Source organism: Leiobunum rupestre, chromosome 2 (assembly GCF_980474605.1).
Source record: "Leiobunum rupestre chromosome 2, qqLeiRupe1.1.hap1, whole genome shotgun sequence".
NCBI classification, from domain to species: domain Eukaryota; kingdom Metazoa; phylum Arthropoda; class Arachnida; order Opiliones; family Sclerosomatidae; genus Leiobunum; species Leiobunum rupestre.
Window position 1 is genome coordinate 56,958,059 of NC_143385.1, and position 20,799 is coordinate 56,978,857.

Consider the following 20,799-nt stretch of genomic DNA (forward strand, 5'->3'; position numbering starts at 1 on the left):
TTTACTGGCAGCCTTCATATAGCTCCTGTGACTTGCAAGAGCAAAAAATTCGCAGTACCCGAAGCCAGAAATAACTCGGAAGGGTTATTAGTGGGATGGAAGAGACGGGGGTGGAAAATTCGTACGGCAAGTAAGTGGGTTTTGTGAATACATTTACAAATTATTTTTTAATCAACACGTTCAATCGTAAATGATGTTCTAGTGATGTTGCAATTTTCGGTATAAAACAACGCGTTAATTTGGAAATGTACTTACTTCGACACCGGACTTTCGATAATGATGGCGCATTTTACCAACATGGAATACGCTGACATGCACTTGATGTACGGACGAGCCGAAGGAAGAGGAGATGAAGCCCGACGATTGTACCAAGAAACTTTCCCTAACAGAAGACTACCGAATAGACGAACTTTCAAAAGTGTGGACCGGCGTTAACGAGAAACTGGTCAACTTCAACCCTCTCAAGAAGGAGTGCGAGACGTTCCACTCGACGTAGAAGAACAGGTTATTATTTGAAATCTGTTTGCGCGATGTAGTTTATAACATAGTGTTTTCACTGAAAAAAACATCTGGAATGTTTCAGGTACTGACAATTTTTGATGATGACCCCTGCGCAAGTACCCGTCAAGCTGGACCACAGCTGGGTGTAAATCACGTGATGGTCTGAAGGATTTTTCATGGTCATCTTCATCACCCTTACCACTTACAGAAAGTTCAAGCCTTAAGCGAAGCCGACTATCCATACCGCCGCAACTTCTGTCAACGGATTGTGGACAGAGTGCAAGACGATCCGCAGTTCCCAAGCGTCATCTTAGCATGCGATGAGGCCAATTTCTCGCGAAATGGTATTCTCAACTTACACAATACCCATCAGTGAAGCCAAAACCACCCTGACGGAACTGTGGTCGCAGCTCACTAAGAAAAATTCAGGATAAACGTGTGGTGTGGCATTGTTAGAGACAACTTAGTGGGACCCTATTTCCTTCCGCCAAGATTGAATAGAGAGTCGTAGCTGGTATTTCTGCAACGAGCCGTACCAGAGCTTCTGGAAGATGTTCCGTTAGCGACTAGACAGCGGATGTGGTTCTGGCACGATGGGGCGCCACGACATTTCAGCCATGCCGTGAGAGACCACCTCGATGCGACATTTCCTTTAAGGTGGATAGGACGAGGAGTAACTATTCCATGGCCAGCACGATCTCCCGATTTGAACGCTTGTGATTTCTATCTTTGGGGACATCTGAAAGACGTAGTTTATAAAACAGAGGTCCGAGATGTCGACAACTTGCGTATTATCGATGCATGTGAGACAATTCGAAATACACCAGACATCTGGCAAGACGTTCGCCAATCATTTCTACGACGTTGTCGTTTGTGCATTAGAGTTCAAGGTGGGCATTTCGAACAACTCTTGTAAATAATGTGAACGGTGCGTGTAACAATGTCAATAATTGTTCTGTTTTGATAAATAAAAGAATACCATTAATTATTTGTTGCTGGTTTTTGTACTATCAAACACGACTAGGTTACCGTTAAACGTCGAAAATTATTACAAGTCTTGTTTTTAAAGCGTCTTCGTAAAATCACAATCTGGAGGTGCATACTTCTGGACGACATAGTAATGATCTTTTGATATTCAGCGATCCTTTTATCATTATCCACCCTCCTACGCATTGTAACCCGGCCACCTTAATTAAGGGCTTCAAAAGTCGCATGATGACTTAGGCTTAAGGTGGTGCCTTGGTATTAGCCTATATAGCTGATTATTATTATTATTATTATCTCTAAAAAACAACCGTTCATTTTAAGACAACAATTGTGATCAAGGCTTAATAAGGATGTCACATTTGCGTGAATTTCGGTGTTTTTTAGGTCAAATTTGGTAAGCTTGTATCTCTTAAACGGTACATTTTAGGACCATGGTTAATTAGACATTTTCAACTCGTATTGACCTATTGAACACATAATAAAAGTTCGGAACTCTTATCCGTAACACCCTGTAGAAAAGCCAATTGGGATAATATATCCCTCGAAAACGGTTTTTTGTGTTACCGTGCTTTAAATGTTGCGCTTACTATAGAAAATGAGCGTTCATTATTTTAAACAGTTTTATTCAATAATTGTTTTTACATATTATTCATTACATCCTTCTTCGAGTACTGTGTCCTCGTCCATCTCTTCATTTGTTTGTCCTGGAATAATATTACTATAGGGAACCATACTTGTTAACAATGTATTTGGTGTATCCAAATTACCAACAATGTAGGCTAAAAAGTGACTAAATGAAATATATGCTTCTTATAAAAACAGCTTTTATTTTATGCTTAACAAAATGGAATAAACTTTACTTTTAAAAAATTTCAACGCTATTTTAAACGTTTCGAAATAGTTTCAAAGCGGTCTTATGTGGGAAGGCATTTATTTTTGGAAAATGTAACTTACGTGAAATTTCCTGTGGCTGTGGTTGTGGTTCGGATTTTCTCCTATTTTTGGTTCGTCGTCCTTTGGTTGTTTGTATGGGCAATTATTCTGTAAATGGCCGGGTCGACGGCAGAAATAACACCTTTTCCCGTTCATACCTCTTCTGCCCCCTCTTTTGCCCCCTCTTTTGCCCCCTCTATTGCCCCTCTATTGCCCCCTCTTTTGCCCCCTCTATTGCCCCCTCTATTGCCCCCTCTATTGCCCCGTCTATTGCCCCCTCTTTTGCCCCCTCTTTTGCCCCCTCTATTGCCCCGTCTATTGCCCCCTCTATTGCCCCCTCTATTGCCCCCTCTATTGCCATCTCTATTGCCCCCTCTATTGCCCCCTCTATTGCCCCCTCTATTGCCCCCTCTATTGCCCCCTCTATTGCCCCCTCTATTGCCCCCTCTATTTCCCCCTCTATTGCCCCCTCTATTGCCCCCTCTATTGCCCCCTCTATTGCCCCCTCTATTGCCCCCTCTATTGCCCCCTCTATTGCCCCCTCTATTTCCCCCTCTATTGCCCCCTCTATTGCCCCCTCTATTGCCCCCTCTATTGCCCCCTCTATTGCCCCCTCTATTGCCCCCTCTATTGCCCCCTCTATTTCCCCCTCTATTGCCCCCTCTATTGCCCCCTCTATTGCCCCCTCTATTTCCCCCTCTATTGCCCCCTCTATTGCCCCCTCTATTGCCCCCTCTATTGCCCCCTCTATTGCCCCCTCTATTGCCCCCTCTATTGCCATCTCTATTGCCCCCTCTATTGCCCCCTCTATTGCCCCCACTATTGCCCCCTCTATTGCCCCCTCTATTGCCCCCTCTATTGCCCCCTCTGTTGCCCCCTCTATTGCCCCCTCTATTGCCCCCTCTATTGCCCCTCTATTGCCCCCTCTATTGCCCCCTCTATTGCCCCCTCTATTGCCCCCTCTATTGCCCCCTCTATTGCCCCCTCTATTGCCCCCTCTATTGCCCCCTCTATTGCCCCCTCTATTGCCCCCTCTATTGCCCCCTCTATTGCCCCCTCTATTGCCCCCTCTATTGCCCCCTCTATTGCCCCCTCTATTGCCCCCTCTATTGCCCCCTCTATTGCCCCCTCTTTTGCCCCCTCTTTTGCCCCCTCTTTTGCCCCCTCTTTTGCCCCCTCTTTTGCCCCCTCTTTTGCCCCCTCTTTTGCCCCCTTTTATTATATTAATTACAGATTTTTCAATGAAAAAGTTGTCCATGATTGTTTGACGTTATAATTTAATTTACGTATTGTTTGATGTTATATAGTTTCCGGATAAAACCGAAAAAAACGTCTGGGGGTTGAAATGTGGAAAGAAATGAAAGGTCATATTGGAGATAATATTTGAACGTTATCAAATATTTTATTTGCGTTTTTCTCGGGATGGTTTTTTTATTTGAGAGATTTAGCGAACGGCCTGGAAGCTTCAAAAGCGACGTTGAGAGCTGCAGTGTCATTGTTGACTTTTTGTTTTCCACGTGTATTTTTAGCCGTTTTAGTTTTATACCGTTCGCTGAATATCTCTAATAACAGCATCAAATTATTTTATTGTTTTTACCTCTCCGAGGGGACAAAGTCCCCTAGGAGGGGTTATACAACGACCGTGTCTGTCTGTGGGTCTGTGGGTGGGTCTGTGGGTGGGTCTGTCTGTCTGTCAGGACTGCGAACGCGTTCGCATTTTCGGTGCAAAGTGTAATCACTGCGTACGCAGTTTCTCAAAGGGTTGGCAAAACCACCGTGTGACGGTGAGCGTTAACGGATGCATTTGCGGTTTGGTTTGGATGGTGTTTTTTCGCTCACCGTCGTGACGGTTTGGTGTATTACGTTTTTGTAATGTTTATGCGTAGGTTGTGAGTGTTGAATTTGTTGTGTTTGTGTTCTGATGGTTGTGCATGTTGAGTCTGTTGTGTTTATATGGGCGTTTTCTCTCCAACTTCTTCTTAATGACTTTGGGACGGACCGAGTGCTGAGTGTAATGCTACCTCTCAACGTCCAATGGCAGGGTTTCCACCAGTTGTACACGGTATTCGTCTTAGTATCAATTTGCGATCGCATCGGGCGGGATTTGAACCCGAGACCTCCTGATTGACAGGCGGACGTTCTACCACAGAACCACCGACACTTGTTACGCCTTATTGAAAATTAGACCTTCAGCTTTATCGGAAGCGTATTTAATAGAGTAGGAAATTTTGGTTTAATTGAAATAGAATTGAAATTGAAATTATTGCATCGAAGAAATTCTAATTTAGCGTTTCTCTATTGATTAAAAACAAATGCGCCACCCAGGTTTCGAACCCAGACCATTCGGCTTGGCAGTCGAGCGCTCTACCACAGAACCACCGATAGCTGCTTAGATTCACTGAAATTAAGACAGGCATCGTAAGCATAATAGGTAATAAAGTCTTTTTTTATTAATGAATTTATGAAGGCCTAATCTGGTATTTTTTAAAGGTTAAATCTTGTTTTAGCGCAGTCAGCCGAGATTAGAGGGTTAAAGGGTAGACCCTGTGGGTGGTCCACTTTCTTAACGACCTATATATAGTTCTGTTAATTCAAAGGAGATAATTTAACGTTAATTGCTTTAAGAGCTGGCGGTTAGTCAAGTGGCTCTCTGTGCTTTGTTGATGGTAAGGTTTTTGCTTCTTGTAAATACATTTGGTGTGGATATTTGGATATCTACGATTTCTAACGCAGTCAATGATTTCTTGGGTGTGCGAGTCATTATATGATATTGGAAATTGGACGGCATTGGTCTTTTTCATGTGGTATGCGTCACAACGTCAACAGGAAGTGAACGAGTCGTCCACTACCAGATATCTACGGTATCTTCATCAAGGGCGAGTGTTGAAATAAAATGAGCGTTAAAGATGCGGCAAGTATTTCGTAAGCGAGTAATTCCAAAAAGCCTCTGTAGATATTTCTTTCATTAAAATTTGCTTCGTATTATATTTAACTGATAAACTTGTTCTGTAAAAGGGTTTAATTCAATTGTGCATTGTTATAGTACGTCTAACTTACTGTTGTAACTACTTAACTTATGATATTCTGAATAAATTAAAATTGGTCGTTTCGTCTCAATTATTTTAATTATAATTAAAATTTTATACCGGGCGGGATAGAAATGGGTTAATATTTTTAACAAATAACTCTAAATTGCGGAGATATATCTTTAAGGGTTATCTCGAGAAATTAATACCACTAGGGACAATTCTTCCGAGGAGAGGTATATTTTGGCTTGCCAACTTGTTATATTTTTAATCACGTTTTTTTTTAACAAACATTGGCTTACAGCTTATCTAATCAGCGTCCAATCACACAACATGACTTTATTTATTATGGTAAATAGAAGTGTTGGATAAGAAGACTTTATTGCGTGGGCGCGGATGAAGTATCTTAGTTTATTTTCAGCATCTTGTAGAGTATCTTATTCGAATTTATCGTTCGCGCGTTCTTTCATCGATTGAAATAGTAAGTTGATAAATTTTTATTTTATTATATTTTAATATACTTATTTATTTTCAATCTGGTGTTGAAAATATTATTTTTACATTTAAAAGTGTATATTAGTAGCGTTAGTGTCCATTTTCTGTTGGGGAATACCGTAAGTTTATAATATTAATATAAGTATGACACTTCTTATTCTTAAAATGTAAAACATTAACTGAGATCTAGTCCCAAGAGAGACTATAGAACGGGCTTGGTCGCCGTTTTGCGTCCGCTCGCTCTCTTCTGTGGGGTAGCCTTTAACGGCGCCTCGCTTGGGGCGTTTTTCTTTCCGTGATGACGTCACTCCGTGAATAACTCAGTAAAATATTTCCATAAGATACATACTTATTTAAAATATTATAAAGTTATGGTAATAAAGTATGTACCATTTTCGTTGAATTGCATAGAACCACTGATACATACAACGGTTCAGTTAAAATTAGGAACTCGCCTTAAGCGGAAGAAATAAGATAGTGTTATGTTTTCTTGGAATTTAGGGTGTATTGGCCAGTGATGGTCATTTTTGAGCAGTTTTTGAGCGCTAATGTAAAAAAGACATTTAAAAGAATCGTTTCTTTTAAATGGCTTTTTACATTTAAAAGGACTATAACGATTTCAACCAAATTTCGTTCAAAAATCTGTTAAATTTGTTAATTTTGGTTCAGATTATACGACACAAGAAAGTCGCCCTAATTCTATTTTTGAAAACCCCGGGCTTGAACTATAGACCGCAAACCTGGCGCCATCTATAGTTCAAGCCGAGTGTTCTATTCAAGGTCAAGAAAGACCACCTTTGTTTTAGCAAACCCCCCCCCCCTATTCTCTTTTATTTTTTTAAGTCAACACGGGGGCGATATATAAAGCCGTGTCGGTTATCTTTTTTTGTGGAAGAATAAGGTGTCAGAGACGACACGAGAGGCTGTCGGACTGCCCAGAGGGGCTGGTGAAACGAGAGCCGAGACCAAAGTTCGGAGAGTCCATGTGTTTTGTTCAAGTCAAGTGAATTATTTAACGTTATTGTGTTGGACCATATTGTGTTGAGTGCGTGGTCAAGACCGAAGGTAAAACGACCGGAAGAACCACGTAAGACTATTTTTCATTTAAAGTGTGATACTGAAAAAGTGTTATGTTAATGTTTCGATAATTATTCAGTGGCTACAATAAGATAAGTGTAGAAAAGTACTTAAACTGATACTAAGGTGTGACCAAATAAAGACTTTATTGCATTTACTTGAACTGTATTATTTTCACTCAACTCCTCAATTTATTAGCACGGTTATCCCGAACAATATAAATTTCGATGTAACGGCGGACGAGTAATTATCGTTAATTTATTTGCGCGGGAGTGGCGAATGTTAAAGAACTGTAGATCCCTCCTACAAAAATCAGCACGATTTTCCTAAATTTTCGCCCAAATCCAAAGCAGTCGTTATTGGACATATGTTTAATTAAAACGTGTTAACGGTTTTTGGAGTTTGGTTTAGTTTTAATGCACTTTTTATTTCTGCTGATTAATTTTTTTATAGGGATGTCTATGGGAAAATTAAAGTTCGACCTAGCTAATAACCCGTGGGCTGTTTTACAAAGAGTTGTGGGTCGTCGTTCTAATGAATGGCCTTTTCCTTTGGCCTCATTATTTTTCAAGAAATCATTAGAATTTCAAAATCAAATTAATATGATTGCGGCGTTCGGCTATTTAAATGGAGTTCCAAGTTATATGATAGTTAACGCCTTGAAATTCAATTGTGGTGTTCTTCCTTACCGTGATCCTCTTCAAACAATAGAACATTTATACAAATTGTGGGAGGAATGTCCGGAAACCAGTACTTTAATTGGTAGTTTTTCATTGGAGAAAAATGCATACTGTTTTGTCGATAGAATTAAGTAAGGATATGGGTGATACTTTTTAATGTTTATTTTTAGTTTATTTTATTTATTAAATTTAATCGATTTGGGTTTTATGCTAAAAGTACTATATGAAATTTAAAATATTTCCTTATTTAGCAGTGTCTGTTTTAACGTAAATAGTTCGGTATTTTGAAATGTTATCCATTGGTATTATCTTAAAAAATACGTGGTGTAGATAATTGTTTTCGGTTTAGAAATCTTGTATTTTGTTTTTTTTTTTTAATGGGCTAACGTTTTACATTTTATACAGTAGGTGCAGTATTTGTTTAGTTGGTTTATGGGTTTTTATTGCCTGGTGTGACTTTTGACAGTTTTCTAATCACAAAAGTCAATTTTTTCTATTTTTTATAATATCATTCGTAATACTTTTCTCGTTCATTATTACGATTTGATTTATGAAGACGGTTCTTTTAGATTAATTTTATAATGTATATATTTAGGATGACACCTCTTCAAATTGACGAAATGAAAGCGTTAATAGGGATAAGGGCGCAAATTCCCAATTCTTCCCCAAAAAAGTAATTGTTACCTGCTATATTCACCTCGATTTTAACCTCGACGTCCTTTATAAAAAAATCTCAGTGTGGTATCAATTTGGTTATTATTTTTTTGTTTTTTATAATGTGTAGTTTGCCTGAAGTAATTGCTATTACTGACGACGGGGAATATGTTAGTTCAGCCGATGACGAAATGTTGTCACATAGTCTTGAGGTTTTTGAGCAAGACGAAGTGATAAAAAACCTTCTTGCGGAACTAGTGTAAGTGCTTTCTAGATTAATTTCATTGGCTATAATTTCATTAGTCAAAAAACTCTTTTCGCGAGGAAGTGTTTGGTTTCTGGTTTTGCTAATGTTAAGAATTAGATACATAAATTTATTGACAATTACTTATGTTATCACCAAGCTTGCGTTTACTAATTGGTTTTATTTTCAATCTCCGTGTTTGTAGTTTGAAAGTTGGCCAAACCAAGGTGAGCGTTAACGGACGAATTTGTGGTTGGGTTGGTTTTGGATGTTCTTTTCGTTAACGCTCATCGTCTCGACGGTTTCAACTCGGTTTTATTGGAAATTTTGTTATTGTAATGTCGGAATGTTGAGTTTGTGTGATGGCGGTGGTAGGTGTTGAGTTTTTTGTTTGCGTTTTGTATGTATGGGTGCCTTCTCTCCTACTTCTTCTTATTGACTTGTGATGAAACGAGTGCTGAGGGTTACGGTAAACGTCTCAACGTCCAAATGGCAGGGTTTTTACCAATTGTTTACGGTAGGCCTATTCGTCTTAGGATCAATTTGCGGCACAGAACCACCGACACTTATTACGCTTAATCGAAAATTAGACCTTCAGTTTTATCGGAAACGTATATTTTTAATTAAGAGTATTAAATTTTGGCTTTTATTTCAATAGAACAAGATTACGTGTACAATTTAAATTATTGCATTGAATAAATTTCAATGTAGCGTCTGCTCTATTGATTATAAACAATTTTCTGCCCAGGTTTCGAACTTGTAATGTTTATGTGTAGGGTGGTAATGTTGTGTTATTGTTATGACGTTTGTGGGTGTTGAGTTTGTGGTGTGTATGTACGGGTGATATTTCTCCAACTCTTTCTTATTGACTTTTGGGACGGACCGAGTGCTGAGTGTAATGCTACCTCTCAACATCCAATGGCAGGGTTTCCACCAATTGTTCACGGTATTCGTCTTAGTATCAATTTGCGATCGCATCGGGCGGGTTTCGAACCCGAGACCGCCTGTTTGACAGGCGGACGTTCTACCACAGAACCACCGACACTTATTACGTTTCATTGAAAATTAGACCTTCAGCTTTATCGAAAGCGTATTTAATAGAGTATGAAATTTTGGTTTAATTGAAATAGAGCAAGATTTCGTGGAAGATTTAAATTATTGCATCGAAGAAATTCTAATTTAGCGATTTCTCATTTGATTAAAAACAAATGCGTCACCCAGGTTTCGAACCCGGGCCGTTCAGTTAGGCAGTCGAGCGCTCTACCACAGAACCAACGATAACTTCAAGCTATGCTGCAAATAAGACACTCATTGTAAGCATAATAGTTAACAAAATCTTGAATTTTTTTACGAATGAAATTGTGAAGGCCTAATGTGGTTTTTTTACGAAAAAATTATAAAGACTTAATCTTGTTTAATATAATAAGTTGCTTTATTTCAATTTGGTACTTTTGTTTAGGGTTTTTTTAATGAATGGAGTTAAAGATTTTTTTCTTCTATTATTTGACGTTTTATTTTTGCGGTTGTATATTTGTTTTATCTTTTATTCTTTTAAAATTATTTACTTCTTCCGCAAAATGGTTCATTTTTTGGAGGAACCTTTTTACTTATTTTTTTTTGTGTATTAATGTTTTGAGAACCTTTAAGTTTGGGAAAGGATAATTTTTGACGGAACCTTCAAAGTGTATACGTCGCATTTTCAAAATATTTAATGGTCAAATCTTGTTTTAGCGCAGTCAGCAGATAAGATAAAGGGTAGAACCCGTTAGTTTTTTGTAATTTATTTAGTTTTTTCAGTCGTATATTCTTATCTATTAGGTTTAGCGTATTGGTTTTCAAGCTTAATAATTCATTTATTAACAACATATCGAGTTGGTCTGGTTTTCATCTCGGTCGTAATTTATTTTAAACGTTTTCTCGGCTGATTAAGATGTTTAATGCAGTTCATCAATTGGGTTCGTTGGTGTTTATTTATAAAGAACCCTAACTATTCCCTCTACGGTCATTTATTGATATACGTTTAGTCAAGTGGCTTTCTGTGCTTTGTGAATGGTAAGTTTTTCGCTTCTTGTTAATAAGTTTTTTGGTGGTGTGAATATTTTGATATCTAAGATTCCCAATGCAGTCATTGATATCCTGGGTGTGCGAGTCATTATATGATATTGGAAATTGGACGGTTTTGGACTTTTTCATGCGGTATGTGTCACAACGTCAACAGGATGGTTCCGACAGTCTACGAGTCGTCCACTACCAGATATCTACGGTATCTTGATCGGGCGAACGTTGAAATAAAATGAGCGTTAACTATGCGGCAAGTATTTCGAAAGCGACAAAAATACAAATACCCTCTGTAGATATTTCTTTCATTAAAAATGACTTCGTATTATATTTAACTGCTAAACTTGTACCGTAAATAGGGTTAAAGCCAATTGTGCATTGTTTTAGTACGTCTAACTCACTGTTGTAACTACTTAATTTATAATATTCTGAATAAATTAATCTCGGTTGTTTCGTCTCAATTATTTTAATTGAACCGGGATTACGTTATTAGTAAATAACTCTGAATTGGGGAGAGATAACTTAGAGGGTCATATCGAGAAATTAATACCACTAGGGACAATGCTTCCGAGGATAGGTATATTTTGGCTTGCCAACTTGTATTAATTTACATCTGAAAATTTTTAACTCGATATATATCATCAAATCAAAATCGAAACTAAGGAAATATGTGGTGAAAAAGAGTACAAAGACTTTCTACTAGTTAAATCGTTTAAATACAGCTGCACTCGAGGGGCAGGTCACTTCCATTTTGGGTGCGTCTTAATCATAGTAAAATGATTAAATCAGGGTAATCGTGACTAAATCTATTTTAAAAATCTAATCAAGGTTAGAAAATCTAATCACGATTTAAAGATATTTAATCATTCTAAGCATGATCTAATATTTTTAATTAGATTTAATCATTTTAATTAGATTTAATCATTTTAATTAGATTTAATCATTTTAATTAGATTTAATCATTTTAATTAGATTTAATCATTTTAATTAGATTTAATCATTTTAATTAGATTTAATCATTTTAATTAGATTTAATCATTTTAATTAGATTTAATCATTTTAATTAGAGTTAATCATTTTAATTAGAGTTAATCATTTTAATTAGAGTTAATCATTTTAATTAGAGTTAATCATTTTAATTAGAGTTAATCATTTTAATTAGAGTTATTCATTTTAATTAGAGTTAATCATTTTAATTAGAGTTATTCATTTTAATTAGAGTTAATCATTTTAATTAGAGTTAATCATTTTAATTAGAGTTAATCATTTTAATTAGAGTTAATCATTTTAATTAGAGTTAATCATTTTAATTACGAGTTAATCATTTTAATTACGAGTTAATCATTTTAATTACGAGTTAATCATTTTAATTACGAGTTAATCATTTTAATTACGAGTTAATCATTTTAATTACGAGTTAATCATTTTAATTACGAGTTAATCATTTTAATTACGAGTTAATCATTTTAATTACGAGTTAATCATTTTAATTACGAGTTAATCATTTTAATTACGAGTTAATCATTTTAATTACGAGTTAATCATTTTAATTAGAGTTAATCATTTTAATTAGAGTTAATCATTTTAATTAGAGTTAATCATTTTAATTACGAGTTAATCATTTTAATTACGAGTTAATCATTTTAATTACGAGTTAATCATTTTAATTACGAGTTAATCATTTTAATTACGAGTTAATCATTTTAATTACGAGTTAATCATTTTAATTACGAGTTAATCATTTTAATTACGAGTTAATCATTTTAATTACGAGTTAATCATTTTAATTACGAGTTAATCATTTTAATTACGAGTTAATCATTTTAATTACGAGTTAATCATTTTAATTACGAGTTAATCATTTTAATTACGAGTTAATCATTTTAATTACGAGTTAATCATTTTAATTACGAGTTAATCATTTTAATTACGAGTTAATCATTTTAATTACGAGTTAATCATTTTAATTACGAGTTAATCATTTTAATTACGAGTTAATCATTTTAATTACGAGTTAATCATTTTAATTACGAGTTAATCATTTTAATTACGAGTTAATCATTTTAATTACGAGTTAATCATTTTAATTACGAGTTAATCATTTTAATTACGAGTTAATCATTTTAATTACGAGTTAATCATTTTAATTACGAGTTAATCATTTTAATTACGAGTTAATCATTTTAATTACGAGTTAATCATTTTAATTACGAGTTAATCATTTTAATTACGAGTTAATCATTTTAATTACGAGTTAATCATTTTAATTACGAGTTAATCATTTTAATTACGAGTTAATCATTTTAATTACGAGTTAATCATTTTAATTACGAGTTAATCATTTTAATTACGAGTTAATCATTTTAATTACGAGTTAATCATTTTAATTACGAGTTAATCATTTTAATTACGAGTTAATCATTTTAATTACGAGTTAATCATTTTAATTACGAGTTAATCATTTTAATTACGAGTTAATCATTTTAATTACGAGTTAATCATTTTAATTACGAGTTAATCATTTTAATTACGAGTTAATCATTTTAATTACGAGTTAATCATTTTAATTACGAGTTAATCATTTTAATTACGAGTTAATCATTTTAATTACGAGTTAATCATTTTAATTACGAGTTAATCATTTTAATTACGAGTTAATCATTTTAATTACGAGTTAATCATTTTAATTACGAGTTAATCATTTTAATTACGAGTTAATCATTTTAATTACGAGTTAATCATTTTAATTACGAGTTAATCATTTTAATTACGAGTTAATCATTTTAATTACGAGTTAATCATTTTAATTACGAGTTAATCATTTTAATTACGAGTTAATCATTTTAATTACGAGTTTATCATTTTAATTACGAGTTTATCATTTTAATTACGAGTTTATCATTTTAATTACGAGTTTATCATTTTAATTACGAGTTTATCATTTTAATTACGAGTTTATCATTTTAATTACGAGTTTATCATTTTAATTACGAGTTTATCATTTTAATCACGAGTTTATCATTTTAATCACGAGTTTATCATTTTAATCACGAGTTTATCATTTTAATCACGAGTTTATCATTTTAATCACGAGTTTATCATTTTAATCACGAGTTTATCATTTTAATCACGAGTTTATCATTTTAATCGGGAGTTTATCATTTTAATCGGGAGTTTATCATTTTAATCGGGAGTTTATCATTTTAATCGGGAGTTTATCATTTTAATCGGGAGTTTATCATTTTAATCGGGAGTTTATCATTTTAATCGGGAGTTTATCATTTTAATCGGGAGTTTATCATTTTAATCGGGAGTTTATCATTTTAATCGGGAGTTTATCATTTTAATCGGGAGTTTATCATTTTAATCGGGAGTTTATCATTTTAATCGGGAGTTTATCATTTTAATCGGGAGTTTATCATTTTAATCGGGAGTTTATCATTTTAATCGGGAGTTTATCATTTTAATCGGGAGTTAATCATTTTAATCGGGAGTTAATCATTTTAATCGGGATTTAATCATTTTAATCGGGATTTAATCATTTTAATCGGGATTTAATCATTTTAATCGGGATTTAATCATTTTAATCGGGATTTAATCATTTTAATCGGGATTTAATCATTTTAATCGGGATTTAATCATTTTAATCGGGATTTAATCATTTTAATCGGGATTTAATCATTTTAATCGGGATTTAATCATTTTAATCGGGATTTAATCATTTTAATCGGGATTTAATCATTTTAATCGGGATTTAATCATTTTAATCGGGATTTAATCATTTTAATCGGGATTTAATCATTTTAATCGGGATTTAATCATTTTAATCGGGATTTAATCATTTTAATCGGGATTTAATCATTTTAATCGGGATTTAATCATTTTAATCGGGATTTAATCATTTTAATCGGGATTTAATCATTTTAATCGGGATTTAATCATTTTAATCGGGATTTAATCATTTTAATCGGGATTTAATCATTTTAATCGGGATTTAATCATTTTAATCGGGATTTAATCATTTTAATCGGGATTTAATCATTTTAATCGGGATTTAATCATTTTAATCGGGATTTAATCATTTTAATCGGGATTTAATCATTTTAATCGGGATTTAATCATTTTAATCGGGATTTAATCATTTTAATCGGGATTTAATCATTTTAATCGGGATTTAATCATTTTAATCGGGATTTAATCATTTTAATCGGGATTTAATCATTTTAATCGGGATTTAATCATTTTAATCGGGATTTAATCATTTTAATCGGGATTTAATCATTTTAATCGGGATTTAATCATTTTAATCGGGATTTAATCATTTTAATCGGGATTTAATCATTTTAATCGGGATTTAATCATTTTAATCGGGATTTAATCATTTTAATCGGGATTTAATCATTTTAATCGGGATTTAATCATTTTAATCGGGATTTAATCATTTTAATCGGGATTTAATCATTTTAATCGGGATTTAATCATTTTAATCGGGATTTAATCATTTTAATCGGGATTTAATCATTTTAATCGGGATTTAATCATTTTAATCGGGATTTAATCATTTTAATCGGGATTTAATCATTTTAATCGGGATTTAATCATTTTAATCGGGATTTAATCATTTTAATCGGGATTTAATCATTTTAATCGGGATTTAATCATTTTAATCGGGATTTAATCATTTTAATCGGGATTTCATCATTTTAATCGGGATTTCATCATTTTAATCGGGATTTCATCATTTTAATCGGGATTTCATCATTTTAATCGGGATTTCATCATTTTAATCGGGATTTCATCATTTTAATCGGGATTTCATCATTTTAATCGGGATTTCATCATTTTAATCGGGATTTCATCATTTTAATCGGGATTTCATCATTTTAATCGGGATTTCATCATTTTAATCGGGATTTCATCATTTTAATCGGGATTTCATCATTTTAATCGGGATTTCATCATTTTAATCGGGATTTCATCATTTTAATCGGGATTTCATCATTTTAATCGGGATTTCATCATTTTAATCGGGATTTCATCATTTTAATCGGGATTTCATCATTTTAATCGGGATTTCATCATTTTAATCGGGATTTCACCATTTTAATCGGGATTTCACCATTTTAATCGGGATTTCACCATTTTAATCGGGATTTCACCATTTTAATCGGGATTTCACCATTTTAATCGGGATTTCACCATTTTAATCGGGATTTCACCATTTTAATCGGGATTTCACCATTTTAATCGGGATTTCACCATTTTAATCGGGAATTTACCATTTTAATCGGGAATTTACCATTTTAATCGGGAATTTACCATTTTAATCGGGAATTTACCATTTTAATCGGGAATTTACCATTTTAATCGGGAATTTACCATTTTAATCGGGAATTTACCATTTTAATCGGGAATTTACCATTTTAATCGGGAATTTACCATTTTAATCGGGAATTTACCATTTTAATCGGGAATTTACCATTTTAATCGGGAATTTACCATTTTAATCGGGAATTTACCATTTTAATCGGGAATTTACCATTTTAAGCGTCAATTTACCATTTTAAGCGTCAATTTACCATTTTAAGCGTCAATTTACCATTTTAAGCGTCAATTTACCATTTTAAGCGTCAATTTACCATTTTAAGCGTCAATTTACCATTTTAAGCGTCAATTTACCATTTTAAGCGTCAATTTACCATTTTAAGCGTCAATTTACCATTTTAAGCGTCAATTTACCATTTTAAGCGTCAATTTACCATTTTAAGCGTCAATTTACCATTTTAAGCGTCAATTTACCATTTTAAGCGTCAATTTACCATTTTAAGCGTCAATTTACCATTTTAAGCGTCAATTTACCATTTTAAGCGTCAATTTACCATTTTAAGCGTCAATTTACCATTTTAAGCGTCAATTTACCATTTTAAGCGTCAATTTACCATTTTAAGCGTCAATTTACCATTTTAAGCGTCAATTTACCATTTTAAGCGTCAATTTACCATTTTAAGCGTCAATTTACCATTTTAAGCGTCAATTTACCATTTTAAGCGTCAATTTACCATTTTAAGCGTCAATTTACCATTTTAAGCGTCAATTTACCATTTTAAGCGTCAATTTACCATTTTAATCGGGAATTTACCATTTTAATCGGGAATTTACCATTTTAATCGGGAATTTACCATTTTAATCGGGAATTTACCATTTTAATCGGGAATTTACCATTTTAATCGGGAATTTACCATTTTAATCGGGAATTTACCATTTTAATCGGGAATTTACCATTTTAATCGGGAATTTACCATTTTAATCGGGAATTTACCATTTTAATCGGGAATTTACCATTTTAATCGGGAATTTACCATTTTAATCGGGAATTTACCATTTTAATCGGGAATTTACCATTTTAATCGGGAATTTACCATTTTAATCGGGAATTTACCATTTTAATCGGGAATTTACCATTTTAATCGGGAATTTACCATTTTAATCGGGAATTTACCATTTTAATCGGGAATTTACCATTTTAATCGGGAATTTACCATTTTAATCGGGAATTTACCATTTTAATCGGGAATTTACCATTTTAATCGGGAATTTACCATTTTAATCGGGAATTTACCATTTTAATCGGGAATTTACCATTTTAATCGGGAATTTACCATTTTAATCGGGAATTTACCATTAAAATCAAAACTAAAGTACGATTTAATCATACTAATCACGATATAATTTATTTAATCATTTTAAACAGATTTAATCAGATTTAAACATTATAATCATGATTTAACGTGATTTAATCAACTCAATCGTGATCAAATTGAATTTAATCTGATTTAATTTTTTGAGGGGTGCGTCCTTAATCAAATTTACAAAATTAAATAATTATACAAACTATTTTAAATTTAAGAATGATAAGAATGCCTTATCTTTTAAATTTGCTCGCCACCACAATTATGAAATTTAAAAATAAAGATTCCAATTTTGGTTTCTAGATGGCGCTAAAAGACGACGTAAAGAGCAAAAGTCGAATTTGACCGTAAAGTGGCAAAATTCAAACTTCGCGCGGTGGAATGACCGGAAACGATCTGAGGCATCCTTGCGCCGATTGTACTATATATTTGGTCTTTCTTAGCCTGCAACTGACTATATCGTGTGTTTTAAGGAACTTAGAATTTTTCAATTTTATTTTCACTCCAAAGTAAGTTGTTTGTAGAGCTCGGCGAAACAGATAAATTAACCGCTTAAATTTCGATTAACCATAAAAATTACGATTAATTGTTTATTCGTTGATATTATCCAGACTAAAAAGCAATTTAACATGTAAAAATAATATATTTTTTCGGATAATTTGTGGATAAATGTGTGTTTTGGATAAAATTAAATAAAGTTATTAATTTTTATCCAAACGCCGAGCTCTAGTTTGTTTGTTTTTATAGTAACCTTGTCAGCCGTTGTTTCCGTCAAAACTTGACGTAATGCGCTTTCGAGCTCATTCAAATCCCTAACATTAAGGTTAATAATCCACTGTGTGGCCTTTTGTCCACTCGAAGAAAAATTCAACTTGGATTTAGCTATGTAATTTTGCACTTCAAAAACAATTCCTCCAAATTCACTATCATAATCATGGGCTAAATATATTTCCGTGTCATTAATACCAGATAATAATTTTATTTAAAAAAAACACGTAATATGCTTACGATCAATCATTCTTCTTCTAATTAGTTTCTTGCATTTTTTGGGAAGTGGTTTTTGGGAAATTCCAGAAGGTTTTGGGATGTTGAAAAAAGAGTTTAAGATGTAAATTGAAAATTAAAATATCAATAGGGCATTTAAACTTACTCAGTCACAGTATTAAGTGGCAAGCGTTTTTTTTTTATTTGTTTTCAATTATATCTTTAAAAAACAAATCTATTTCCTCATTGTTTAACAGTTCAGCTTCATCTACGTTAGAAAAGTTCTCAGTTTTTCCAATTACTTTTTGAATTGTAATGATTTAAACCTGAAGTTGATCCATCCAATTCCAATTCATTGTTGTCAATTACAGGAGGATTATCACAGTTAAGTACCCTTTCATACTCACTGTCATCTAACGAATAAAAGTTTAATTAATGGTTATCAATAAGTATTGGGGTTTCATACCAGATGGATCAGATAAATATCCTTTACAAGCATCATCTTCGTCAGAGTCTTCCGTAACATCAGTTTCTTTTGTAATATAAATAAAACTATAATAATCACTTATTAAAGACAGTACTCAATGCGTTCTTACCAGAAGAATCAGAACTTGAAACAATCCTTTTAGGGTTAGGAATGCCTAGTATATCATACGTGTCCCAACAGTTCATTTTATTTTAATACAATTTAATTACCTAAATATCGAAAACCTTCCATGATAGAAAGAAAGATCATAAATTAATAAAGAAAAATTCTTACATAAATTCATTAGAAATAACTTCCTGTAAAAATTGAAAAAAATTAACTTAGAGATACAAAGCGTGTTCGGGCGTCGAACACGTGGAAATGTTTGTTTCACCAAACAACAAGTTGCATTTTTCAACCGATAGACGGAGCTAGAGCGCGCTCCGAAAAATCGGCGACGTGAAAAATCTGAAGTGCTATATCCAGTAACATATTATTAATCCAAGCTGTAACCGCTTCAGTGGTGGCCCCTTGTCTTGTTATGTAATATTTTTTGATTTTCATTCCATTTTATATTTTATGTCAAGTCCCCGAGTGTTTCTAGGTTTTGCATACTCCTCGTCTTGTTTTGAAATCCGGTAAGCGAAGTAAGGGCCCGGTGCAGAGACGTTTTAAAAATTATCGTAACTTGACGAGGATCGTAAAGTTACGAGAGCGGATTTACGATGTCGTAAAGTTACGATTTCGTAAATCGAAATCGCGGTGCAGAGACAATTTTTCGGGCTCTCGTAAATGAAGAGTCTGGTATTTTGTAAATTGTTTTCGTTGAAGCTCCGCCCACCTACTAGCCAATAGAAAAGCGAGAATTTCGACGCAAAAATTATCAGCTATGCAGTTTCACCTCCATTTTGTCATTAGAGTGAATGTAGTTTTCGATTAGTAGTTACAAGTTTAACACTTAATTACATGTAGATAATTTTTTAAAGTCTTATTTTGTCAAAAATGATGGGAAAAATAAAAGCAGAAGAGCAGAGGCAACCTAATTTTGGTGCCAGGGAGCTACAAGCCCTAATAAATGGTTTGGTAGCTAGGCCTGATTTGGTCAATAGAGAAATGGGACTCGGAAAAACCTATAAAAATGGCGATGATGTGGAGAAAGCCTGGGGGGAAATTTCGGAAGAGATTGCCTGTGTGGGTAAGGGTGTTATTCGGTCGACTGCAAAAATAAGGGCAAAGTGGACGGACTTAAAAAGCTCTGTAAAGCGTAAGGCCCAAGCCCTACATAGGGAAAAGAAAAAAACTGGAGGTGGTCCAAATCCACTTCCAGAATTAAGTGAAATGGAGTTGGCGGTTTGTCGCTTAATTGGAGAAACTGCTTTGTACGGAATCAAAGGAGGTGTTGATAGCGCATAGATAAGGGACCAGGTTCGTAGTTCTCACAAAGCTGGTGTTTTTATTTGAAACCATAACAAGCTTATTAATTTTTGTTGCCCATGTAAGGCAAGAAAATCATCCGCAAGTGAAAATTTTTCTACACACCTTGTTTAGCTCCCTCAGTTGATAAACCTGTGGTCAGGTTAGATACGTTAAAAGATTTACCTCAGTTGTACTTTCATAAACAGATGCGAGAGAGACGGTTAGTGAAAACCCACTTCCTCCTAGACCTATTTCAACACCGCAATTAGAAACCATAGAGGAAGCACCATCCAGTCCCCAAAAAAATCTAAAAGTGGTATTTGTTATAATATTTTAAATGATAATATAGGGTTTCCACAGATAAATAAATTGTAAAATTAACCTTAGAAAACCAATAAATTTAAAAAAATTACATCAAAATTAAAACTCACTTAAATTTGACTCAAACATTCTGGAAATATCCTATTAAATGTAGCCAGGAGCATTTGAATTGGATATAGTGTGGAAACCTTGAGGGTGTTGTGATATTTACTCACTACATAACTCTGAACAATATTAAAATATTTACTTATGGTTAATTCTGGCATAT

At 33.7% G+C, this 20,799-nt stretch overlaps 2 protein-coding genes and 1 long non-coding RNA gene across 3 annotated transcripts; 2 read left to right on the forward strand and 1 right to left on the reverse strand.

The window, feature by feature from the left end:
• Nucleotides 1-735, forward strand: LOC149958510 (uncharacterized). Its single transcript, XR_016478297.1, has 3 exons — nucleotides 1-130; nucleotides 203-504; nucleotides 584-735. It is a non-coding gene; the product is annotated as an uncharacterized LOC149958510 (long non-coding RNA).
• A 1,882-nt stretch (nucleotides 736-2,617) lies between these two features.
• Srg3 (Sting-regulated gene 3) lies at nucleotides 2,618-19,000 on the reverse strand. The gene is given in 6 exon segments (XM_090167208.1): nucleotides 2,618-3,336; nucleotides 3,339-3,633; nucleotides 18,096-18,283; nucleotides 18,631-18,741; nucleotides 18,795-18,860; nucleotides 18,925-19,000. Coding segments are annotated over 6 exon segments (1,455 nt in total).
• A 796-nt stretch (nucleotides 19,001-19,796) lies between these two features.
• On the forward strand, nucleotides 19,797-20,207 carry LOC149958512 (uncharacterized). The gene has a single exon (XM_090167209.1). It carries the CDS (start codon nucleotides 19,797-19,799, stop codon nucleotides 20,205-20,207), a length of 411 nt encoding a protein of 136 aa, XP_090023335.1.
• The last annotated feature ends 592 nt before the right edge of the window (nucleotides 20,208-20,799 follow it).